At 40.9% G+C, this 26,662-nt stretch overlaps 2 protein-coding genes across 2 annotated transcripts; both read right to left on the reverse strand.

The window, feature by feature from the left end:
• Positions 1-677: 677 nt before the first annotated feature.
• On the reverse strand, positions 678-7,652 carry serpinf2b (serpin peptidase inhibitor, clade F (alpha-2 antiplasmin, pigment epithelium derived factor), member 2b). The gene is made up of 10 exons (XM_086080246.1): positions 7,292-7,652; positions 6,931-7,018; positions 6,800-6,870; positions 6,661-6,720; positions 5,807-6,083; positions 3,952-4,095; positions 3,684-3,872; positions 3,470-3,612; positions 1,831-2,035; positions 678-1,113 (listed from the first exon to the last, which is right to left on the reverse strand). The coding sequence occupies exons 3-10, from the start codon at positions 6,851-6,853 to the stop codon at positions 770-772; spliced, it is 1,416 nt and encodes a 471-aa protein (XP_085936372.1). The 5' UTR covers positions 6,854-6,870; positions 6,931-7,018; positions 7,292-7,652; the 3' UTR covers positions 678-769.
• Positions 7,653-8,339: 687 nt separating this feature from the next.
• wdr81 (WD repeat domain 81) lies at positions 8,340-26,596 on the reverse strand. The gene is made up of 12 exons (XM_086080245.1): positions 26,354-26,596; positions 25,076-25,453; positions 20,240-23,787; positions 20,061-20,168; positions 19,761-19,960; positions 19,500-19,681; positions 17,938-18,103; positions 17,487-17,652; positions 16,627-17,406; positions 14,106-14,251; positions 13,812-13,994; positions 8,340-9,137 (listed from the first exon to the last, which is right to left on the reverse strand). Exons 2-12 carry the CDS (start codon positions 25,435-25,437, stop codon positions 8,811-8,813), a joined length of 6,168 nt encoding a protein of 2,055 aa, XP_085936371.1. The 5' UTR covers positions 25,438-25,453; positions 26,354-26,596; the 3' UTR covers positions 8,340-8,810.
• Between the last annotated feature and the right edge of the window lie 66 nt (positions 26,597-26,662).

Genomic DNA, 26,662 nt, shown 5'->3' on the forward strand with positions numbered 1-26,662 from the left:
ATATAAATAATTGACATAAAAGTCAATTTCCAAGTTTAATATGTATTTAATTCAGTATATTGATTGCAAGTCTGACTCAAATGTTACCCACGGTTTATGAATTAGTTCAGCGTTTCCCAATTTTTAATCGAACCAAGGTACTTATTTTACAATGGAAAAATCTCTCAGGGAAACGGTAAACAACAATGCCACAACAAGTTTAGACATTGACTTAATGATGATCTTGTATTCATTTACTCACATGTGAAATGTGGGCTTGTCTAGTTGAACACGAAGCGATGAAAGCATGCGGTTACAAACGGTAAGGTTAATTGTGCCTTGCCTGTTGTCACAACTAAAAAGATTTTCTAGTAATTAAATAATATTGGGACCAATTACGTAAAATTTCCAAAGCACACACACACACACACACACACACACAACAAAGCAATTTAATAATGACAGATTATTCCAAATCAACCACATGTGTTTATTTGATGTATTTTAGGATGTCAAATTATGGCCACACATTTTCACATATGAAATAAAGTCAAGAGGGATATACATAATGTTAGTTTTTTTGTACTATGATTTGGAAAAATATATAATAACCATCATCATTTCGCATCTACAACATTTTCTACTGGAATATCAAGGTCATACATAATGGCGGAACCCTCAACAAAGGAAAGACAGAATGACGGTTTTGACATTTTAATCGAGCCATCTCATATTGTACGATCACAATGCTCTTGTTTTATCTGTTTGTTTTTGTACCCGGTGACAGTCCCTACTTGGGGGCGTCCATTTGATTCTTATCGTTTTGCAGCGTATCCTTAGGATCCAGGCTTTTGGCTTCTCCCCTCGGCAAAACCGGCGCACCGGGATTGGGGTTGTTGATGACGCCCATGAAGATCGGCACTTGCGTCTTATCGTCCACGAGGGCGAAGAGGAAGGGATGGCTCAGGTAGAAGACGGGATTGGACGAACGCGACATGACCACGGTGGTGGCAGCGGAAGCCTCCGCTCCCTCCTCGTTGATCTCCATGGCGGATTTGTGCAGGATGCTGGACACCAGCAGGGGGCCGTCGGCCATGTCGGCCAGATTGGGGCCGGAAAAGATGCTTCCCAAGCCTAGTGTGGAGGACGTTGGTATTTATTTCAGCGTAAATAAAGTCCGAGGTTCGAAATGAGCCACCTGATGATCTGACTTGTGACGTGTTTAACCCAAGTAATGACTTGACTTAGTTTTTGCCAAAGTATCCGGACTTATTTGAAATTTGAAGGTTAACTCATTCACTGCCATTGACGGCTATAGACGTCATAAATTCATTTTAACTTTTTCTATTAGTTTAAAACAAAATTCCATTTTTGTTAAGAGTATGAAAACCTAGAAAAAAATTATTGTACATTTAGAACAGATATAAAATTTGTGATTAATCATGATTTAACTAGTGAAGTCATGTGATTAATTACGATAAAAAAATAATAATCACCTGACACACCTAATTTTTAATAATCTTTTCTTTAAAATAAATAAATAAATAAATAATTGTAATTATTATTTTTTCCAATTTTTAATAATGTTTTTTTTTTTAAAGAAAAGATTATTAAAAAATTAGGGGTGTCAGGCGATTACCATTTTTAATCGTAATTAATCGCATGACTTCACTGGTTTAAAAAAAAATAAATCACAAATTTTATATCTGTTCTAATACAATAAAAAACAATTCTAGGTTTTCAAACTCTTGTTAACAAAAGTGGGAAACATTCTAAACTAATAGAAATGGTTCAAACGAATTTTCGACGTCTATGGCCGTCGTGTGACTTACTCCCACCTCTGTCGCTTACCCATTTTAATGAAGACCTCCTGCAGCTCCTGAGCGTACTCCAGCTTGAATTTGGGGACTTTAACGTGAACGACTCTTTGCTTGGGTAGACGGGCGTAGATGCTGGAAATATTCAGCTTGGGAGCAAGCGAGGACACGTTCACGTGTCCCGACAGGGGCATGATTACTAAAAAGCTCATCCCCTTCACAAATGGAAAGCTTGCTACCTGCATTGGAAGAAGAACATATGTCATAAAAATGTAAATCGACGGGTTGGAGGCAGATTTGTTTGTGAGGAGACTGAGATGAAAGTAGTGGTGTGGGTTTTTTTTTTATGGCAGGCTAACAACAGCTAAATCAGACAACTATTTTACTTGCAAAAATTGCAGGCAGCAATACTAAAATAAAGCTATGCTAGCAACAATTTGAGAAGTTGTTGCAAGGCTTTTGTGAAATTTAACTCATTCACAACCATTGACGGTTATAGACGTAAAAAAAAATCATTTTAACTATTTCTATTAGTTTAAAATTTTTTTCTACTTTTGTTAACAAGAGTATGACCTAGATTTTTCTTATTGTACATTTAGAACAGATATATAATTTGTGATTAATCGTGAGTTAACAATTGAATTCATGCGATTAATTACGAGTAAAAATTGTAATCACCTGACGCCCCTAATTTTTAAGAATCATCTTGTCAGGCGATTAATTTTTTTGGAATTAATCGCATGACTTCACTCGTTAACTCATGATTACTCACAAATTTTATATCTGTTCTAAATGTAAATTTTCATACTCTTGTTAACAAAAGTGGGGAAAAAATTTAAACTAATAGAAATAGTTCAAATTAATTTTTGACGTTTATAGCCGTCAATGGCAGTGAATGAGTTAATGTCAGATCAGACAATAGAATAGCTGCGTAATTATTATTATATTAATAAAAATTAATAAATTCAATTTAAAATGAATTTATAATCATTCATAATATATTACTATAGTATTATTAATTACTAATTCATTATTTTAACATTTTAACAAATTTAAATACGCCCCATTTCAAACATTTAAAGCAATGTAAAATTTAATTATGTAAAAAAAAAAGATGAATCTTTGAATACATCTAGACAACATCATTCTTTATACTTTCTGCTAGCTACACAAACTAGACAAAATTGCCCCCCCCCCAAATAAAAAAGTCAAATTAACCACCAACGAATCCTCACTATAGCTTTTTCTTTAAAAAAAAAAAAAAAAAAGTTTTTTTCTCTCTAAAATTTGCCACTTTATAGCTTGCAAATTTACACGGTTTTTTTTCGGAATATTGCCCCACCCTCTAAAATAATATATTTATACGTGACCCTAATACGCCATCGTACAAACTAGACAACATTGAATTTTTTTTATTTTTTTTCACAAATTTTTTTTCCACCTCCACAACCTTTGAAACTTGTTGCTAAGCAGATTTACACATGCACACTACACTGACATTAACTGGGTAGGTACAAAAATGATCATCTGAAGAACAAGGAAAGGACATAAAGGCTGACTAAAATAATTTTAAATTGACTGCTCTTCCACCACAGTGCCATCTGGTGACTCGGATAGGGCACTGCAACACCTGCCCCGAATGCAAAAATGTCCCACAATCAACATCCTCTCACCTGAGAGTCAAGTTCACTGTCGATACGTGAACTCAAAGGATGCTTGGAACTTTCCATGACTTCGACGTTGACCATGTGCTTGTCGTCCAGGAAAAACGCACCCGTGGTGGTGAAGCGCGGGTCGAAACGAGCCTCCCATTCGCCTGAGGCAAAAACAGTAACGACGTCAGGGTTAAAGAGGGGGTTCTCGCCGTCGGCTGGCTTGACGGTTCACCTTTGAAGTGGACGGCGTTGATGAGCATGAGCAGCATGTTGGGCGGCAACGCAGACAGGAAGTCGGTCATCATCCCGTTGGTGGCGTTCTCCACCCACTCGTTGAGCTGCTTCACGCTCTCCAGGACGGCCGGCTCAGAGTCGTACAGGCGCTTGGATTCCTCGAGGAAGTCCTCTTTTGGCTTAAACCCTAAAAGAGAATATTTGAACCTAAATCTACAATTATGAATAATGAATAAAACACATATACGGTATATATTTTTTCGGACCTTGGCGTAGGAAGATGCGTGTGGCGATTTTCAGGTCGCTGTTTCGGAGCTGCCCCATGATGTGATTGACGGCATGGTGGTAGCATGTCATGTTGTTGCCATGGAGATGTTGCATCAGCAGCTCCTCGGTCTCATTGACGGCACCTGGGAAGAAGACAGACGGCGGAGAGAGAGAAAGAGAACAGGTGACAAATCTATCAAATTCAAGTGTCACGCAAGTCCCCAGCCAAGATAGACGGATGGATGGGCAGTTGGTAGCTAATTACATGGATCGATAGATGTTAACCAGACAGACGACAAATATAAATCAATTCGGATTGCTCAGCCTTGCCAAGCTGTTTGTTGCCAATCCCGGTGGAAATTTACTGTGAAGCTAAACATGAAACAAAAGAGAATTACACTTTGTGTACTTAAAACAACCAGAAGTATCAGTTCACTAGCTTAAAGCTAAACAAAAATACTACTACTAATCTAGTGTATGTTGCAGTGCTATACTGAGTTAACTCATTCACTGCCATTGACGGCTATAGACGTCAAAAATTAATTTGAACTATTTCTATTAGTTTAACATTTTTCTCACTTTTGTTAACAAGAGTATGAAAACCTAGATTTTATTAAATTGTATCAGAACAGATATAAAATTGGTGATTAATCGTGAGTTAACTAGTGAAGTCATGCGATTAATTACAATTAAAAATGGTAATCGCCTAACGCCCCCAATTTTTTAATATATATATTTTTTAATTATATATATATATATATATATATATATATAAAAATGGAAAAAAATTACTACAATTATTTTATTTATAAAAAAAAAAAAGTTATTAAAAATTAGTGGTGTCGGGTGATTAATTTTTTTATCATAATTAATCGCATGACTTCACTAGTTAACTCACGATTAATCACCAATTTTATATCTGTTCTGATACAATTTAATAAAATCTAGGTTTTCATACTCTTAACAAAAGTGGAAAAAAAATGTAACTAATAGAAAGTTCAAATGAATTTATGACGTCTATAGCTGTCAATGGCAGCGGAAAAAAAAATTGCAGTAATACATTTAATAATAACGCATTTGTGGAGACTGGGGGCAAGTTGTATTTTACAGTTTTAAAAAATTTGCAGAATTTCACAAGTTACTTCATGATAAAGATTTGATAGCTCTCAATATGAAAAGAAAAATGCACTGAGCTGTCACCGTCTCACAAATGCAATTATGCCATCTAGTGGCAGGGAAAATGACCTCAACACAAATCAATATCACACTCGTTTTTTACAGTACAGTGCATCTTTTTAATTTTAACTAAATGTTATGAATTATTATGAAATGACTGTATCGATGACTAAAAGATGCTGCCATATTTCTATTAGTTTAACATTTTCCACTTTTATGTTCACAAGAGTATGAAAGCTTCGGGAAAAAATGTTCATTGTACATTTAGAACAGCTATAAAATGTGTTTAACTATTGAGTCATGCGATTAATTACGATTGAAAAATTTTAATAACCTGATACCCCTACAATAATACAGTAAATAGCATTTTTTTTAAAGGCCGGAAAGGCTTAATGTTGTTTCCGTTCATTTCAATAGGAAAAGATGATTTCAGATACAAGTGAAGTAACGGTACAGATTAAGGTTGCACCTCAAAACACCATTGTATTATAATTCCCAGCCGCGGTCCCTTCAAATCAGAGGGAATTAATCTACAACGAATTGATCATTAAATTAAATGCTAACCAAAATCAACACATTAATTGATCAAAAAATAATCATCAGTGGCAGCCCTCATTTTAACACGCCATTTGTCAAACATTGCAAAAACCTCCATTTGCGAGGCTGTCACAAGCCTACCTAGAGCCAGCTGGGAGAGAGCCAGTGCGATGCTGAACGGCGATATGATGACATTGGGCTGCTCGGGCGTCGTCTTGAGATTCTGCAGCAGCTGCAGGCCCAAATTTTGAACGCCGGCGGCGACGGCCTCGCTGGCCTCGGCGTCCCGGCCGATGGACGCGCAGCCCCCGTCTTCTTCCGACGAGTCCTCCTCGCCGAGTGCGCTCGTTGTCGGTATGGATGGAAGCGGACCGCCGGTGGCGCTCACCGCGCCGGGCTCCGGCGTGCTTTCGTTTATCTGGAAGTCATTTTTAAAAAGACTGGTAAAAAGTACAGATTCGAGTCCTGTCCAAAAAAGCACAAAATGTACCGAATCGGATGTGTACTTTGTACTTGTTTGGATAACTTGGCACAAACAATTTCCGTAAAAAAATCAATTTACATCTGGCTTGTTCTAAGAAATAACACATCGCTAATGTTATTTAAGCTTGTCTTTTATGCTATCAAAACCACTTGTTCCTGTAGCTTTGCTAACATTATGAACTACAAAAAAATGCTAAGCTAGCTAATAAAGACAACTAAAGTAATTATATATATACAAACATACATACATATACGACTAGCTAACAAAGACAACTAAAGTAATTATATATATATATATATATATATATAACTTTAGTTGTCTTTGTTAGCTAGCTTAGCATTTTAAGACATTTTATATTTATATATATATATATACACACACATGGATATAAGTATTAAAAAATGTCAGGAAAATAAAATACTTAAGCACAGTGACAAGTTTGACAACATATTTCTACTTTGTTACTTGGCAGCCATTGAAAACTGAGGAGGCCGCAAATGGACAGACTAACCTCTCGGCTGGGGATTAAGGAAATCAGAGGCATCAATGGCGTCGGCTCTTCGTCTGCTACCTGTTGTGTTGATAAATTAAATTGCGTGAAATTGAGGATAGGAAAGATTGAGAATTTGAGTGCCAGGCGGCCGGCTTACGGTCACTCCTCGGTTGTAGAGACAGATGAAGACGAGCGTCAAGCGAAGATCCATGTTCTAATGTAACGTAGCTGCAAAAGACCACCTTTTTAGTATCATGCGCAAAATGTTTTACGGTGAGAGTAGATTACCTTTGTTTGTAGATTTTCTGTCAATTCTTCTTGTTGGCTTAATAAAAAATCTAGTTGCCGTTTTTTTTTTTGTAGGAAACCAAGTTACCTGAAACATCGGAATCGCAAAACATGATTCTGGAGTTTGAAATGTCTCGATCCCAAGGTATCACATTAAATGTTACGCAACACTCACTAAAACATTTCTTGGTTTTTTTTGGGGTTTTTTTTAGCTGTGAGAAAACATTCAGTAGTTTAGTTTGATGAGGAGTTAGCTCATCGTTGTCCCAACGCACGAACGATCAACAAAAGCAAAGCAAACATTCAACACACAACTGTCAAAGAAGCAACATTTTCGATATAATCAGTATTTTCACTTTACCTTCAATTTAAATTAGTATAAAAAAAAGCAAAAAAAAAAAAAAAGCTGGCGTCTTGTCCAAAAAAAGGCGCGAGTAAGTGAGTGCAGATGGCAGAATTCCTGAGAGTCAAAGATTGGCCATTGCACGGCAAACGGTTAAAGATCAACCCCCATTGATCGGGGCCTCATTCAAGCCACTATTTGTTTGGAAATGCAGCACTTCGAACCTCGTGCACAGTTAAATATCAAAGCGCCACAGACATACATGACAAATATACAATCATACATCAAAAAGTATTTTTCTTTCCTGCTGGAATGTACGACTGGCAAAGTGAATCAAATGCGGGAAAAGAACATGTTGAGTCACACCGGATTTTTCCTAGAAATGACTGGTCGTACACTTTTTTTTTTTTTTATGGTCGCGACCACCATTTCTCAATTATAAGTCCTAAGTAAGCGAACACGACGCTCGCTCCTCTGCAAACACGCCAGAGGACTTTGTCCAGTATGATTTAACCCAAGTGGAAATACTGAACAACACGTACACACAAACACACACAAAATAGCCCCCAAAAAAGCAAATTAAGGCATTTTTTTATTTATTTACCTCAATGATAAATAAGAGTTACCATAGACCTCTTGATCAATACGCAACTACAAATGAGAGTTTAAAACACACCACTTGGTCAATTCATCAATATTGAGCTTCGGTATGAGCCCCCCCCCCCCAAAAAAAAAAAAGCTACGCTGACGTGTCAGGGCTTTTGAGATTAGAAAAATACGATAGACAGCAGAAGCATACAAAATAACATACAAAGCCGTTTGAAGTGAAACCCAGGCCGTGTTTTAAGAGTGCATTTTCTATACAATTGACCTTATATGAATGATCCAAGCCGTTTGGTAGAAATGTTCAAGTACAAAATCTTGGCCTTGACTCTGAAAAGAATAAAAATTAAAAAAAACACAGACTAAAATCATTCAACCTTCGAATCTAAATGTTGACGTGAGGCAGCTTGCACCTTTTTTTTCTTAACACGAGATGAAACAAAAATTCCGACAAAATAAAGACTTGACCTACAAATACTGCATAGTTTAATCAGTGCATCGAAGACAGGTAAAGGGTAAGTAAAGATGTCGCCTTTTTTGGTGTGTCGATTTCAGTGGTGGGCTACTAAAAATGTGTGACAAAAAAACATGACGGAATAACACGATCATATATTATAGCAATTTGCGGGTTCAATATTACGGAGCATTTTAAATAATAGTTCCTCTGAGGTTTCATTTACTTTTACAATTGCACCCAATGCTCTCACAGGCTGCATATGGCCCACGGGCCGCAAGTTGCCCACCCCTGTGGAAAAAGACAAAAGAAGAGGTCCCTGAGCAAGTCTGTTTTGAAACAGGTCCAAAAATAGTTGAGATAGAATCATCGGACGACAAAAAAAAAAAAAAAAAAAACCGTTTACAAACTGTACGAGACTTACTATACGTGAACATTTTCAACCGAGCGCTGCTTTTGCTCAAGTTGTTCGGCGGGCAATCAAGCCAGTAAGCGGATGGCGCCGTTGTCCGATCCCAGCAGCAGCAGCCTCTTTGTGGGCAGCACGGCCAGGCTGGCGAGCGTGCCGCGGAAGTTCTCCGAGCTCAGCTTGGTGCTGCTGACGGGGCTCAGCGAGATGTCCGCCGCCGAGTACACGCCCACCTTGTTGGCCATGGTGCCCGTCACGATCTCGGAGGCGTACAAGTCCAAGGCGTGGACGGGGTCCGACTGCGACTTGTACAGGCGCAGGGGCTTGTGTTCCAGGTCTTTCCACACGGCGAGGGTGTAGTCGGTGGCCGAACTGATGACCAAGTTCCCTTCCGCCGCCTGGAGGGTGAAATATACGAGTTACCGACAGAATGGCAGGTGTTTCACCGAGGCCGAATTCTAGTGGTGGACCAGCAAGGCCTAAACACTGCCATTGACGGCTATAGGCGTCAAAAATTCATTTGAACTAGTTCTATTAGTTTAACATTTTTTTCCAATTTTGTCAACAACAATATGAAAATCTAGAAAAAAAAATATTGCACATTTCGAACAGATATAACATTTGTGATTAATCGTGAGTTAACTATTAAAGTCATGCGATTAATTACAATTAAAAATTGTAATCGCCTGCAGCCCCTAATTTAAAAAATAACAATCTTTTCTTTTTTTGCCCCCCCCCCCAAAAAAAAGATTGTTAAAAAAAATGTTAAACTAATAGTTCAAATGAATTTTTGACGTTTATAGGTGTCAACGGCAGGTCATTACAAATTTTAATCGTAATTAATCGCATGACTTCACTAGCTAACACACGATTAATCACAAATTTTTAATTTGTTCTTAATGTATAATACAAAAATTCTATGTTTTCATACTCTTGTTAACAAAAGTGGGAAAAAAACGCTAAAACTTGACTTGCAACAGTTGTGATGGCATATCGTGTGATTTATTATTTCAATTCCCTTCATATTAACAAAGTCGAGCATAAAAAGGAAAGTGTTCGGATGAATATGTGCAATATGAGTTCACGTGTTTAACAGAACGTGTGGTGTTCCACAGGGTTCAATTCTGGGGCCTCTGCTGTTGTCATTGTATCCGCTGCCCCTGGGCTCCATCTTAAGAAAACACTAGCAGTAGTTGTTTTAATGTGCTCTATAAATATAGAGTTGAGTGACGGGAGTCAGCCTCCTAATGCATAATTTACAATGTCAAGTTGAACAATTGTAGTCCAGAACAACTACTAAAGGAACACTTCCTGAACTCATTTGCTCCCAAAAACGTAAAAATACGTTCTATTTTAAATATTACCATTCACCCAAAGGTGTATTCATACGTTGTTGTTTTTTCATGCTAGAGCATACAGAAGGCTTTGATGCAGCCTCTGAACTAAAGACAATGCTTGAAGCAATGGTAGCTATTACAAAAGCGGCCATCAGGTGGCAGCAGAGTATAAGAGATCAACCAGGGCCATGTTGCAAAAAGGCTTCCCCCCCAGTGTTTTAAACAGATTTGTGAATAATGATGAAACTTAGCTATATTCTAATGCTAATTGCTGCAAAACGGAAACAGATTGAAACACTCTAATCTTTCTTTTGGTAGCCTCCATTATTTTTTTTAGAGCAATAGAACACAATATTCTGCTGGCCAAATTAAGTCAGGAGCGACCCAAAAAATTCTTGACAATAATATGTTCTATGCAGCCCCACTCGTCTAAATACAGTATTCTGGTTAATATTGCGTCAGTGGAATATGAGTTAAGCAGCAAAATCCAGCAGTTTTTATCAATATCAAAAGGCGGCCATTTTGCCACTTGCTGTCGAGTGAAAATGACATCACAGTTGCTCAGGTCTCTTCAGGTCGTATCGTGATTGTGTGACATTGCCACAAGTCATTTAATTTACATCAATATCTGAGGCTAGTAATTGATGCAAAACGCATCTGTAGCCTTTTGCGTACAAGAATACAGTAAATAATAATCAGCATCTCGAGTGAATCTAATGTATTTTATTTAAATTCGGAACTGTTCCAGATGATGTGTATGCTGTTGTATTGCATTTTTGCGTAGGTTTCGATGATTGCGAGCCTGCGAGATGATAGTTGTGGTACATTAAGTCCGGTTGGCCTCCGCTGAAGGTCCTGGTACCAAATACACTGCCGAATTCCCTTGAAATACAAGCTGTTCTGTCTAACTAATTAAAAAAATCATAATAATAAAATGCAAGAAACTGCAAAAACCACACCACACTGACAAAAACATAAATAAACAAAAAATAATAATCATTAAGTTCTCCTGTATTTTTCAAAATTCAATATTCATCTCTTAGAAAATGCTGCTATAATTACAGAAACGCGCACCTCCTCACAATGTTGTCAATGAAATGACTCATGGTATTTATTTTTCTCAATTGAAAGCCACGTGGGTCATCAGTATCCGAGTTTGAGACCGAATGCAAAAATACAAAATGTTCACCGTGCACGTACGTTTGCGTTACTTAACGCTAAACAGTCACCGGTTGTAATCTCAAGTCCGATGGTGCGAACGGGAGCCGCTGTGCTCCTTCTAATGAGTAACCTGTGTCCATATTTGCATAAACCTGAGCCTTTAAAAGCACAGGCACAATCCTTGACCCAATCTGGGGTTAAATAAAGTTTGCTCATCCTTTTGGTCTGTTGACAGCAGATTGGCCGGGTACAACATTCGCCCACCCTCCCTGCATCCGCAAGCTGCGACCCTGTCAAAATAAAAGCTTGCGCATGAGCCGTGCGAACACGTCTGATGCAATCTGATTAACTCATTCGCTGCCATTGACGGCTATAGATGTCAAAAATTCATTTGAACTCTTTCTAGTAGTTTCACATTTTTTGGAGTGTGACAACCTATCATTTATTTATTGTACATTTAGAACGGATATAAAATGTGTGATTAATCGTGAGTTAACTATTGACGTTACGCGATTAATTATAATTAAATAATGTAATCGTTTGACGCCCCTAATTTTTAATAATCTTTCCTTTTCTTTTTTTCATTAGGGGCATCAGGCGATTATTTGTATCTATTTATTGTAATTCATCACATGACTTCACTAGTTAACTCAAGATTAATCACAAATTTGATATCTGTTGTAAATGTACAATAAAAAAAATTCTAGGTTTTCACACTCCAAAAAATGTGAACCTAACAGAAATAGTTCAGATACATTTTTGACGTCTATAGCCGTGTCAAGGGCAGTGAATGAGTTAATAATAATATTTTTTTTAAAACGATACTGATGAACCTTCATTCTGTCATTCTCTTTCTCTATGATTGCTCTCCTCTGTGGTGACATCATAAATTAGCACAATGAGGTTTTGTCGCACTATTGAAGCACATTTTCCAGAAATTTTGGGCTGAACTCCAAATTGTACTTTACTTTGGAGGTTCCGTGCGTTTTTTTACATAATCATGTAAAGACCAATCCGTAACACATTTGCTCAAAATCACTTTCTGTACCAGGTTAGGATCCTAACCGAAGCAAAACTGTTTTGCCCAAATCCATGACAGGCGGTGTGACCCGAGGTCCTCCAGCCCACGCCTTGTTCAAACAGCTTGAGACATATTCAGAGAATGGAGTTGCAAAAACACACACATGCTCAAAAAAACAAAAAAACTCTAAGCTTCAATCTGTTTTTATCAGTATCTGAAAAGGACAACGTGATTTTGTTTGACCATTTCTCATACAGACTGTGTGACTTAAGTAACTTTTCATAAAGTTATTGAAAAAATGCCACTGTCAAAACTAAGAGGTCCTCGGTTCTGCCACACGTTTGGTAGAATTTTGTTGAGTTGTCACAGTGAACGCTTAAAGACTGCAAGTCAGAGTATTTACGAAATTAATAATTCATTGAAATAGCTATAAACTGTTTTTCATATTAATGAATGCTTCATTTGCCTTGAGTGCAATATGGATTCATTTATTGTCGGGCTGTGCAATTAATCGAAATTCAATTACAATTTCAATTATTACACTCCACAATTACAAAATCAACATAATCGTAAAAAGAAGATTATTAACACAAATTTTTGAGTTGTTTAAGTTTATACGTTTGCAACTTTTTTAATTTTAAAATAACTAAAACATTTAGTTTCATTCAAAAGGAACTCACATAATTATAGTGTTTCAAAGAATTGTATTTGTCTTAATATTTTTTTATTTGTTTACGTTGTTTTGTACCAAAAAATTGATGATCGTTCTACTGCACATTACACTGCAAGTTTTTGCCAACATAAAATAAATACATATATATTACTGCAAATATATATTATTATAAATTATGTTTGGTCCAAAAAGAACTTACATAATTATAAGGTTGCTATTTTTTTTTAACCGGTCTTAATATTTTTAAATGTGTAAACATGTAAACAAGATCTTCCTTACTGCACAAGCTGCAATCCAACTTCAAGATTTGGCCTGAATAAATAAATAAACAAAATGATACATTCTGTTTGTTCTAAAAGGAACTTGCAAAATTATATTTTTTTCTTCTTCTTCTTCTTCTTTGTTTTTTCTTTCTTTTTTTATTGATCTTAATATTTTTAAATGCTTAAACATTTTTCTTGTTTTGTACCAAAAAGTAAATAATCGTTTGAATAATCGTGATTTCAATTATTGGCAAAATAATCGTGATTATTATTTTTTCCATAATTGAGCAGCCCTAATTTATTGTTTGTTTGTTAAAAAAAATACATGGGAAGCGGGCTCTGGAGGAAGAAAAAAAATCACATTGAAATATTGAGGGGAAAAGTTGTTTTTTCCTTTTTCTTCTCCTACTCCAACCCTGAATTTTACCAATCACAAATAGCAACAAAAAAACACTAGAGATCAATGTGACCACTAAATAATATTCAAATTCTAACTGTAAATACACCACAAACTATGATCCTATAGCAGTTTCATATGAAAAATGAATGACAGATTATTTGACTCCTTTTTTTTTTTTTTTGAATGCACCCAAAAGTCAATTCTTCTACTATCATACCTTCATTTGGAGGATGTCTCCCTCGTGTGCAGGCCAGCCCCTCAGTACCAGACCCGTGCGCGCATCGAGCAGGACGATGAAGCCGGATGAGAACCCCGCCGCTACGGTGCGTCCCGTCGGGCTAACGGCCAAGTACCGGATGAGCCCGGCGCTTATGTTGTTGTACGCCAGCCGAAATTCATGCTGTGGGGGACACACAGTGAAGATTTGTCACTTTCGAATAGCAGACTTTTAGTCAAGTTCGATAGGGATGTTGGTCTCAAGGGGGACACGTTTGTGCGGATAATTTAGTACCTGCAGTCCCGGCTTGCGGGGATCAATGAAGCGGAGGACGGAATCGGCGCTTCCGAACACGACGCTGCAGTGGGGCGCAGGCATGGTGGTGACGGCTGTAATTGGATTCTTCCCATCCACTGCTTCATACGAGCGGATCTGTCTCCCTGGGACAAGAGAAAATCGCATTCCCTGGCTTTTAGAAAAGAAGCGACGCACGCTCTTTTGACGCTATTCGTACACTACATTAGGCACAAGTTGATGAGATGGGAACACAAAAAAAAAAAAAAAAAAAAAAAAACTAGCTCATGTTCAGTTTTGTTGCCTCGTGTAGTTTAGTAAGGTTCTATAAGGTAACAAAATATTTTTAAATTTGTGATTAATCGTGAGTTAACTATTAAAGTCATGCAATTAATTACAATTACAAAATGTAATCGCCTGAGGCGATAAAAAAAAAAAAGAAGAAAATATTATTAACTCAGTCACTGCCATTGACAGCTATAGACGTCAAAAATTCATTTGAACTATTTCTATTAGTTTAACATTTTTTCCCCACTTTTGTTAACAAGCGTATGAAAACCTAGAAAAAAATGATTGTACATTTAGAACATATATAAAATTTGTGATTAATCGTGAGTTAACTATTAAAGTCATGCGATTAATTTAAATGTACAAATACATGCTTCCATTGTCCCAATTGTGCAAACTGTAATCATCTTAGTTGAACGATGCACCTGCTCAGACTTTAGTGAACTGATGAGCGCATTTGAACCGGGTTGCTAAACTAAACAGCAGCACTTACTGAATGAAGTCTGCAAAAAGTCTTTCAATAAGTTACGTCATGTGGAGATGAAGAAGGCTTTAAAGACATGATAAACATTCCAGTAGACCCTGATGAAGAATCACTCGGCAACGTTGTGTTCCGGGCAGCTAACAACCGTATTTGTTTTCACCGAGCTAGTCTCAGCTCTTGCATTTCTTTGCTACAGCCCATTTTATTTTATTTTAAACTCAATTTTTACCAGTTTGTAGATTTTTTTTTCCTGTGGAATCGATCCTCTGCTATTCGTTGAAAATGGCGCCCATCTATGTTTTTTTGTGCTCTTTCCTGTGTATTTTTTGAATCATCTTTTAGCCATTTAATTTAAGAGTGATGCCAAATGAGCTTGACATGATACATTAAATAACACTATAAACTACTCACTGTTTCTTGCCATTTGTGGCAGGGGTTCTGTCCCTCTCCCAGGCAGAAAAGAAAAAGGAAATTGACTGTGCATAATTTGCAATATACAGATTACATACATTATTTGGCAAACGCCTTCCACCTAAATCAATATTTTCCGAAATACAATACAGGTGGTCCTGGGTTTACGGTGGATTTCAGTTCTTATGGTGGCAACCGCAATAAAGTCATAATCAGAGTTACTATTTGTATGAAAAAAAAAGAAGTGTTTTTGTATTCCATAAATATTACTAGTAATGAGTTACATTTACTCTGTTACATTTACTTGAGCAACTTCTTGAAGAAAAAAATGTACCACACAACACGTTTTACGTTTACTTGAGTAGATGTGTGAAGAAGAAATGCTACTGTTACTCCGCTACTCTACACTAGAGTTGTAAAGTTGTTGCGCATGCTTGGGCTAACGTGTCTGCTTGCACTGTTGTTCGAGCTCAAAAAGGTGATTCCTTTTTCTTATTTTATGACATGAAGATGCCAGAATTGGTACATATTTTTATGTATTTGTCTGTCTGATGACTTAAATAAATCAAACTTTATGTTCGGATAGTCTTATCAGCGAATACTTTTTTACTCTTACTTTTTACTTTTACTTGAGTAATATTTACACGTAGTTGGCTACTCTACCCACCTGTGTGCATGACCCTATATCTTTCAAATGCATGAGGTTCTCAACCTCTAAATATTGCATGCTGGGGCGGCGGTGCACCACCATGAGCCTCCCCCTTATATACCTGAGTAGGCCATTTTTAACTCATTCACTGCCATTGACGGCTATAGACGTCATAAATTCATTTTAACTTTCTATTAGTTCAACTTTTTTTTTCTTCCACTTTTGTTAACAAGAGTATGAAAACCTAGATTTTTTTGGGGGGTACATTTAGAACAAATATAAAATTTGTGATTAATCGTGGGTTAACTAGTGAAGTAATGCGATTAATTACGGTCAAAATTGTAATCACCTGACACCTGTATTTTTTTTTTTTTTTAAATACAATAATTGTAATTATTTTTTCCGATTTTTAATAATCTTTATTTTTTAAGAAAAGATTCATGAAAAATTACAGGCGTCAGGCGATTACCATTTTTAATCGTAATTAATCGCATGACTTCACTAGTTAACTCGCGATTAATCACAAATTTTATATCTGTTCTAATACAATTTTAAAAAATCGAGGTTTTCATACTCTTGTTAGCAAAAGTGGGAAAAATGTTAAACCAATAGAAATAGTTCAAATGAATTTTTGACGTCTATAGCCGTCAATGGCAGTGAATGAGTTAAATAAGCATGATGTCCCTCACCTGTAAACTGGTCCCACAGGTGCACCGTGCCGTCACAGCTGACCACCTCCTGTGACGCTTCCAGTTGTCCAACATAGAACACAGACTTCTTATGGTCGGTATACGTTAGCCTGGGCTCCACTTCCTGTGTGCCGTCGCCACGGTTATAGAGGGGCCACAGCTTCACAGTCTTATCTTTACCCCCAGAGAGGAAGTAATCCTCCCCCGCCAGCGGCGCCAAACACTTGGTGGCGCCCGAGTGACCAAGGAAGCTCTGCAGACGTATCTGGTGAAAGTGGAAATGGGGATCTTGCTGGTTAAGGCCGATTTCGTACTGCCAGTAGGCCAGCCAGTTTCCCTGCAAGGAGCGTCTGCTACGAGCCAGCTCCTGCTTCAGAGCGCTGTCCTCCGGAGGGGGTCCCGCTAACCAGGACGATGAGAAGGGGCCTGTGCCGACAGATGGGGTAGTGATGGTGGAGGGGGTTGTGTTAATGGTGGCGGTATGGTTGGAGCGTCCCCAAGAACTGGCCAAACTCATGCTAGAGTCTCTGGACACCTGGATTCGGTTTCCTACCAGGTGGCTCCCAAAAGTTCCCGACTCAGGGAGGGGTTCTCCGAGCGGGGTGGAACTAGTGGCAGGTGAGGGGAAGGGGCTGCAACCTGCCAGCCTGCTAAAACCAGAAGAGGAGGATGGAGGCATGTCCACCCGTGAGGCTGCATGACTTACGCTTTGATGGTACGAGGAGGCTAGCTGCCACACCAGCTCATGGTTGGGAACTAGTTTCCGGATTGCCATATCACCTAGCGAACACAGCAGACACACCAATGAATGCAAACTGTACTCTTTTGCAAGTCAACCGATAAAACCAGGCGTTCCTTACCAATGAGGCAGTAAAAGGGGATGTATGAGGCATGCGCCATCTCTGTGCTAAACACCGACTGCAGTTCCTCCAGGATGGACAACTCGTAAGTCGCGGTGGACTCTTCGGGTGTGCTGACATCCACCACCGTAACCTCCCCGACAACTCTGCGGGGCGCGCTTTCCATCTGCAGGTTGGAGGAATCAGTTGCAACTCTACATAAATGAAGAGCACTACAAGGAAAAAACTTTTCTAATTGCCACACATCCTCACAAATACATTCCTACTCCTTCCTCGTCAAGTGCCTCCGTTCCAACTTCCTGTCTCCTGTTTCTATTTTTAGCCTCGTTTTCATCTGGCTTGTGTGCTATTTGTTTCTTACGAAGCTCGCCTGCGTGCTTTTCGAAAGCCTTCTGGAAATAAACTCGACGAGACAGTCGTCAGTTGCTGTGAATTACAAATGCGCGAGTACCTGAGGCCGCAGACAGTGCAGCAGGGAGAAAACGGCAAAGAACCGGCGCAGCGTGTCAGCCATGTGCTGCTGCACCATCTCCCTCCCAATACGCAGGCAGATGAGAGCCATCAGGCTGAGTGTCTTGAGGCACACCACGGTTCGCGTCTGCCCTCCGCTGGGGAACCTGGGCACAGCAGGAAGTACACAACCAGGGACGGGTAGATAAACTCATGCAGGAAGTAAAATCAAAACAATGCGTCGCTCCATGCAAAATCAGCCGGTGGGTTTAACCAAGCACATTTTGATTTTAGTCAACCCCAAAAACATTTTTGGGACAATAATGCGTTCTATGCAACCCCACTGATCTGTATTTTGCGTTAGTGGAATATGAGTTAGGCAGCAAAATCCAGCAGTTTTTATCAATATCAGAAGGCGGCCATTTTGCCACTTGCAGTCGAGTGAAAATGACATCACATTTGCTCAGGTAACAACCAATCACAGCTCAGCTTCAGAAAACAGGTGCGCTGTGATTGGTCGTTGAGTCCTGAGCAACTGTGATGAAGAAATGCTTAACTCATTTGCTCTCAAAAACGTATAAATATGTTCTATTTTAAATGCTTTAAGTGTCCCAAAGACGCATTAATACGTTTTTAAATGTTTTTTTTTTTTTAATGCTAGAGCATACAGAAGGCTTTGATGCAGCCTCTGAACTGGTGAAGAAATGGTAGTTATTACAAAAACGGCCAGCAGGTGGCAGCAGAGTACAAGAGATCAACCAGGGCCATTTGCAAACAAGCTGATTTCCCCACAGTTCAAAACAAATTTGTGAATAATGATGAAACATAGCTAAATTGTAATGCTAACTGCTGCAAAACGGAAACAGATAGAAATATATTTTTTTCTGATGAAAGAAAATACTCTAATCTTTCTTTTGGGAGGTTCCATGTTTTTATAGCAATATAACACAATATTCTGTGGGCCTTGCTAAATCAGTCAAAGTCCAGTAAAACAGCCAGGAGAGAAGGGGGTTGCTTCAGTGAAAATGGCTTGGAGTGAATGAGTTCAGGTTGACTTACCTTTGAATGAAACTTGGTGTACTTGTTGATAGTGAAGGCACAACACTAAATCTCAAATTTTAGGTCAATTGGAGCAGTGGTTTGGGGGCAAATGTTGACATTTTTGGCTACAAAAAAAAGGAGGGCGTAGCAACCTTCTTTTGATCTATGATAGCTCAGGAACTACCGTGTCAATCTTCACAAAACAGACATCATTTAGAAGGTGCATATACAATTTTAACCTTAAAATTGACCTTGATCACATGACCCTACAATTTTTTTAATGAAATGCCATCTCTAAATATATACGTTTTAGCGATGTAACATTTTTTAATTAGCAGCAATAAGCAGTCAGCCCCCAGTTCCTTGTTGAATTCCAACACCGCTAAATTGTAGATTTATTATTGGCTCATCAAGTACACCAAGTTTGATTCAAATCAAAGTCTCCTGACTTTAATTTTTCAGATTGTGTGGGTGATTTGGCATTGAACAACCCCCAATATAGTGATTCAAAAAGTCTCTTACCCCATGCGGGGGTTGGTCAGCAGGTCGAGGAGTGGCAGTAGAACATCCCGATTGATTTTCATGAGCATGTCCATTAGCGTGGTATCAGAGAGGAAGACCACTATCTTCTGTGTAAGTGCAACGGCTCCCAGCAGGCTGGCCTCCTTACGCGTGTTAAGACGCTGTGAAGACGGCGGAGACACCTGCAGGCATTTCACAAAGATGGTTTGATATGCTACAAAGTGGGTGCTTGACTAAATCTGCTTAGTCGTCAGGATTTACCAGGTATCCTATGTATGGCAGGTACTGATAGGTGAGCACGGGTTCGCCGTAAAGCTGAGCGATGTAAATGAGACAGTCCAGCACAGGCGCGGCAGTCTGGTCGCCCACCACGGGCCTCTTCTCATAAACGCTGCCCATTCCCACACTCTCCAGAGTGCTCTCTTCGGGTCCGGGAGTTACAAAATGATGACTGTCGGGGCCTGTGGGCACAAAAGGAAACTGCCTTCACTTCCACAAAAGTCAAAGATCCATTTGAAATGGACTGAGTCATGAAATGCTATCTACTGTATGTCTACGCACCGATGTAGCAATTTGTGAGTAATCTGAGCAGGTTCCTGGCCACACATCGAGACGTCACGGTCGGTCCAAGTTTGGCTGAGAGCCACCGAATAGTTTTGCAGACTGTATCTGTGTGAAGAGATTTTTCTTTAAAACACAGTCTTGGAATGAACATCATCATCACACGCTCGCGTTCTCACCGAGAACGATTTTGTGCTCCTTCTCCTGTGATTCCTCTGACGGGTCCTGGTCTACCTCTTCCTCCTGCTCCCTCATAATCCCTTTCTCCGCTTCATCCAGTACCAGTCCGTTCACAAAGTCACTCTCCAGAGTGGCAACGGTGGCGGCCGAAACTTCTGTGCAACCAGAGAAAGAGAGCTCCAGCTTGGGGGTTGAAGGGTCATCTGCCGCCACTTTACAATCATTAGACTCCGTCACCTCCTCTTCATCCAGCTCTGCCACCTCCTCTCCCTCACTGGCTTGTTTCAGGTCCTGACTGCTGTCAGCTGACTTAAGACTGGCTCGATCCCGCATGGAATCTCCGTCGCCTAGTGAGAGTTCGCTTGCGCTGCTTTTGTCGCTAAGCTTGCCCACGCTCAAAGACTCATGGTCCTGGTCCTTGGCAGCAGAGTTCTGGTCTGCCTGTTTTGCGCCGTCTCCCCCTGTGCTGTTAACATAAAATTCGTTCTGAAAGTCCTCAGCCTCTGAGAGAAACACTTGGTCATTGAGACTGATGCCCGAGGAGTAGTCCACCAGCCCGGCGTCTCCCACCACACCGACACCTCCGCTCGTCCCGCTGCCGCCGCCCATGTTCCCGCTGACAGATCCAGATGAGGAGCGCACATCGCCAGCCTGGAAACACTCCTCCTCCTCTTCTCCCAGGGTACAAGTAGCGCTCCGCATCCCTTTGCAAGCTTCCCCGGCAGAACCGGAGGTCCAGCTTTCAAAGCCGGTGAGGACCAGCAGCACGTGTGGGAGCAGGTTGGACAAGAAGGCCTGCAGGCCGAGCCTCGCAATCAGTTGCAGGACGAAACAGTCTGTGTAGAGATAGAAACGCCCCCGTAGGCAGTGAGGGTTCTCGAAGACATTGACCAGTGGCTTCAAAAGGTACTTGTTTGCATTTCTGGGACCCAGGACTCTCGAGATGGGTTCAAATAGGTACCAAGCAGCATAGACGGCAGTGGACTCTTCAAGCATGAGGGCCAGGATGAAGGGCAAGAGAATCTCAAGGCCCTCGGCTGTGATATTGCCTCGCAGAAGTGTTTCTAATTGTTGCCACAAATGGAAGACTACGTCCCTCCCTTGAAGGCTGCACACGGTCTCCATTTTGGCGTGGTAGGAGAAGATAAAGCGATGGAGTGCTGCAAAGTAGGACGGGAAAAGAAACGGGGTAATGAATGTGTTCAGTAACTGGGAGGGGTTTGGAGGGGGAAGGCCATCACAGATGGGATCATAGTTAAAAAGGAGCGGGCGTCGACACTGATGCGCTTCTCCAAGTGCTACTCCAGAGTGCTTTTCTATTAGCAGCAGTTTCTCAAGAGCGTGATGCAAAGAGAGCGGCACCTCCCGCAAGCCAAGAGAGCACATTTTCAAAACGGCGTGGAAACGTTGTCTGAGGGGAGCGCCCGGTTTCAAGCCTCGGACTTTCGAGGAGTAAAATATCTCAGCAATGAGGACACCAAGGGCCTGCATATCTCTTTCGTAGAGCATCGTGAGAGACAGCGGAGTTTGGACCATTCCGAGCTCGCATTCAGAGGCTCCTTCCGGATGCGAGACTTCAGCGTGCAGACTCTTGACCAAGAAATTATTCAACTTCTCCAGCTCTTCTAAAGGTTGCAGCGGGTTGAAGCCCTCGGGGAGAAGGATCTTGATGTCCTCTGCATTGGTGGTGGTCACACTTCCCTCCGCGTGCTTTTTGTTCACCGGCCCACCTCTTTGAAGCATAGCACTGCGTAAACCTGGGCCTAAAGCGCTTGTGAAATCGCCGGAGAATGAAGTCGGGGAGTGGGATATAATAAGTGCTGCGTCCCCGATCTTACCCGCCGTTGTGCTGATACTTGGCAGTGGGACAGAGCAAGCGGTAGAGTTAGAGGAGGCTTGAGACATTAATGAGTCCAGGGCTTCAGTACCTTGTTCTAGCTCTTCGTCCCGGTCTACCATGGTCCAGCCACTGGATTCGCACCCGGTGGTCTCTGGCACCATTCCATTTACAGAGTCAGCCGCCATGTCAATTTGTGGGATGTGTAGGGAAGGCACGTCAAGGGCGGCGAGGCCGGCGAGTGGAGGTTCTGCCGGGGCATACTGGGAAGCCGATAAGCGAGGCGGGTGGGGCTGGTCGAACAACTGGACAACACCATAGGTGGTCAGATGGGTGTGGTTGTCCACGAGGTGCAAGCAAACATTCTTGGCTTTGACCGCGTCTTTGCCCGACAGCTTGAAGCCAAAATTGAGGTCTATCCAGTGGTGCAGGTTCTGAGACACCTCCCTGCTCTCCAGGAGGCGTCGATGGACCTCAATAAACTCCTCGCAGGACTTGCACCAGGAAGGCACATCCAGGTCCGGCATGTCCGGGTGTATGGAGCGGAAAATAGAGGGGTCTGTGTAGAACTCGGGAATGCACTCGTCAGGGGTCCAGCTCTGCATGCGCTCCATACTGGAGGGGTATTCGTTCGGCTCCCACTGGGACCTCACGTGGCTGCACAGCACCCATTTGGGTGTCTGTCGGGCTTTGTAGACATAGTATGTAATATCTGAGAGCACGTCAGATACGTGATGAGGTACATGGAGGTGGTCCGGCTGTGCGGCTCCAGTGGCGCTGACCGATCCACATAAGTCTCCCCCAACACCGACTCCCCCTATACCGCTGCCCACTGCAGCCGCTAAAGCCTCTTTGGTCATCTCATAGGTGAAGTCCAGCTGCTTATCGCCCTTGTTGAGTCTGAACTTGGATCTTCGGAGGTCTCGGAATTTTCCAAATGGCACCGTGAAATCCACCACCCACGGTAGCACCGGGTGGTAATTTGGGTCTCCCTTTCGCCGCCCCGCTAACCTGTTGAGTTCCATCAAGTAGCAAAAGTTGCTCACGCGCCCATGCACCCAGTCAAGAACTAAAGTTTTGAGCTCATCAAAGCAGTCCCTGCAAAGCATTTTGTCCTCCTGGCTTGAACACACGTCGACTCTTGGCGGAGCACTTTTGGGTACCGGCCGAGCAGAACCATCACCACTTGGAGTCTCCAGTTCCTCATAATGGGCAAGGTTGATCTTAAGACGGCTGCAGAGTTGCTCGTCCACCGCTACGTCTAACAGAGAAAGGTCCCCGCAGGACAGACCTGCAGCGTGACAGGCCTGCATGGCGGTCAGCAACTGGTAGAGAATGAACAACACTTTGGCGTGACTATTGGCGAGCTTGGCTGGGCTGAAGGACACGATGTCGTGAAGGGAATACTGCGTGTAAGGCAGAACCACGTAGAGCATCTCCGCTGTCTCCAGCAGACATTCCGCCGGTAGAACATTGGGACACAAGCGGTCCGATTTCAGCTTGGAGGAAGCGGAGATGGCCGACGGCAAGAAGTTCTCCTTCTCTTTGGCCGGCGAGAGAGAGGGCGACACTTTTTCACATGAGATGAAGGCAGAATTGAAGAGCCTTTGAAGGGCGTGGCGAACCGCGTCCACGGCTGCAACATGCATCTGCTCGCTGGCTCCGGCGTACGGCTGCACAAGTCTGGCGTGAGCTTCACGCCACAGATTCCTGGGAGGAAAACAACGATTCTCATATTGACACGTTTATGCCAAACATAGAAAAGCGATCATTGCAACACAAAAAGTTATTTAGAGTCTCTGATGACATATTTTGATCAAACCACCCCAATATATCCAAGAAAATGTCTGCCTTTGCAAAGATAATGCTTCATTTAGTTACTGTATCTAACTATCAGAGGGGTATTAATTTATTAATGTATTTGAGCACATTTCATCAGACATGAGTTGTACAGACTACTATTCAACTTTGCTATTCCGCAATGATGTTCAGAACTTGACGTCTATTAATTTCTAATTCTGTGTTTTGGGCCTGAGGATGAAGCAGAGTGCTTGCAACAACATGTCAACGTGCTGAATGAAAAATCCGTCCGCGTTGCGGTAATCGTCTCTCCTTAGACTCAAACACGTAACGACATCTGACATGCTATTAAATTTATTATTGGTACATTAGGAAAAAAGATAAAACTAATTTCTAATAATAAAACTGTATTTTTTTTTTTTAATAAAACTATAAATCACATTTTAAAAAGTAAAAAAAAGGACAGAAATATAACAAATTTAACTAATAAAATCTATACACAAGTCACAGTTCTGCTTCTTCTTTTTTTACTTAAACGAAAAATAACTACATGAGAAGTTACATTAACTCATTCACTGCCATTGACGGCTATAGATGTCAAAAATTAATTTGAACTATTTCTATTGGTTTAACATTTTTCCCACTTTTGCTAACAAGAGTATGAAAACCTCGATTTTTAAAAATTGTATTAGAACAGATATAAAATGTGTGATTAATCGTGAGTTAACTAGTGAAGTCATGCGATTAATTATGAAAAAAATGTAATTGCCTGACGCCCCTAATTTTTTATAATCTTTTGTTCTTTTTTTTAAGTAATTGGGGCCGTTCGCCGATTACATTTTTTAATCATAATTAATCGCATGACTTCACTAGTTAACTCACGATTAATCACAAATTGTATATCTGTTCTAAATGTACAATAAAAAAAATCTAGGTTTTCATACTCTTGTTAACAAAAGTGGGAAAAAATGTTAAACTAATGGAAATAGTTCAAATGAATTTTTGACGTTTATAGCCGTCAATGGCAGTGAATGAGTTAATAGACAGTTGGGGTGTTGTGCAATTGCACAACACTCCAACTGAGAAGTAGCGCTTCCTGATTATCATAACCCCCCCCCCCACCCCACCCACAAAAAAAAACCCACAAACAATACTTTGTATGTGCTTCCCATGAAGTGACCTCGTGTGCGTTCAGTACCTGACATTATGCAGCGACACATGCTGCATGGTGCTAACGTAGGACTCCTTTGTTGACGAGTCATTTAGTTGAAGACACGGGTCTCTGACCAGCCTGTAGCTCAGCTTGCTTTTCCTTAAAGCCTGCACGCACACTCGCGTCCAGCCATGCGGCAGCTTAGCCTGGGAACACTGAAGGCATGTGTGGATTTCCCCTTCGCTGATACTTTCCAGGCGGACGAAGCGGACAAGCTTCCTCTCCCGGAGAGCAGCCAGCCAGCGAACAGGCACCAGAGCGACAAGCTCCTGGCGACGCGGCGCGGCGCCCAGATGACGCCGGTCGATCCCCAGGTCTTTTTCGACAGCGCAAACCAGCCAATCCATTGTGACGTGCTCAGAGCTGCAAAACATTCACATGTAGACAGAAGAAGATGGGCTCTTTAACCACAAGGGCACATTTAATCACTTCTCACACATGTCCTGAGAAGATAAGGGGGAAGAAAGAAAAAAAAAAACACGATCGCCTAGAGAGAAGAAAAGGAGGTGGTCGCAGTATTACAAGAGTCATACTACGGTAGCCACATGACACTACGGGTGAGCTCACATGACAATGTGCCATAAACGTACACTCAAACTAAACTGATTCTGTCATTTTCTATTACTTTAAAATGCAATGTAATGCTCTATTGAAAGTTTTTTAATGACCCTTCTACCAACTATTTTATTTTGGCAGCAATCTTCGGTGGTATTATATTATTCATTATCAGATTGACGGTTTGTTTTATGAAGTTAAATTGTTGGACATTTTAAATGTTCATTTATCAGTGATCATGTTCAAATTCATTTTGTTAAAAACTTTTATTATATTAATTGTTTTGTAGCAAGAGAAATAAAGCAAATCCCAGACCAGCAAAAGTATTCAATACAAAAAGGGAACTTCCTAAAATCGGAAGCTGAATTTTTTTTACCACAAATTAGACGTTTTATTTCTTAAACTGTTAAATGAACAAGTTAGACTGCAAACTCCTGGTTAAAACGGCTGAATGTCTTCCCTCCTCTTACTTTTAACTGCACAATCCAAAGAAATCTTGACTACATAGTAACGCAGCAAATAAACACACAGGCTCATCACTTTCACGTTCATTGGATTTACACAAGCTCGAAGCAACCTTGCGCTCGGAACGAGCTAACACCAACGTGCAATTCGTGCAATCCAGACACTCGATGTGGGCATTAATGTAACACGCATTTAAGGTACAACTATTTACCCCCAAAAATGACAAATTCATGTTTAGCTCACCTGGGAGAACTTTGGAGCCCTTAACGACTTTGCCGAACGCGCCAGCTAGCGTCAAGCTACCAGCGCCGACTCGCCTCAAATTCCGACATTGTGAGTCTGTTGACTCCCTAAAACGAGGCCAGGCACTAACGGCGATGGGTATCCGCTCCAACTGCTGTGGTAAGGGGATCCGTGTCAGCGACCAGACGGCGACCAACTGGTCAGCTTTCCTGCGAGTCGGGAGCCATGTTTGGAGAAGCGCGATGTCACGTGACACAACACTCGGCTCGGGTCATGTGACTCACGTGACACGTAAAAAGCGGCACATTT

Source organism: Leptonotus elevatus, chromosome 7, assembly GCF_054856555.1.
Source record: "Leptonotus elevatus isolate MCC_2025b chromosome 7, RoL_Lele_1.0, whole genome shotgun sequence".
NCBI classification, from domain to species: domain Eukaryota; kingdom Metazoa; phylum Chordata; class Actinopteri; order Syngnathiformes; family Syngnathidae; genus Leptonotus; species Leptonotus elevatus.

Coding starts and splice junctions, on each gene's coding strand:
- serpinf2b (XM_086080246.1), bottom strand. CDS start 6,853: ATGGATCTTCGCTTGACGCTCGTCTTCATCTGTCTCTACAACCGAGGA. Junction 3,613..3,683: donor CAACGCCGTCCACTTCAAAG/GTGAACCGTCAA, acceptor TTTTTGCCTCAG/GCGAATGGGAGGCTCGTTTC. Junction 2,036..3,469: donor ACAGTGAACTTGACTCTCAG/GTGAGAGGATGT, acceptor CTTCCAATGCAG/GTAGCAAGCTTTCCATTTGT.
- wdr81 (XM_086080245.1), bottom strand. CDS start 25,437: ATGGATTGGCTGGTTTGCGCTGTCGAAAAAGACCTGGGGATCGACCGG. Junction 19,961..20,060: donor ACTCACAAATTGCTACATCG/GTGCGTAGACAT, acceptor TTGTGCCCACAG/GCCCCGACAGTCATCATTTT. Junction 14,252..16,626: donor CCTGTGGGACCAGTTTACAG/GTGAGGGACATC, acceptor CTCTTGTCCCAG/GGAGACAGATCCGCTCGTAT.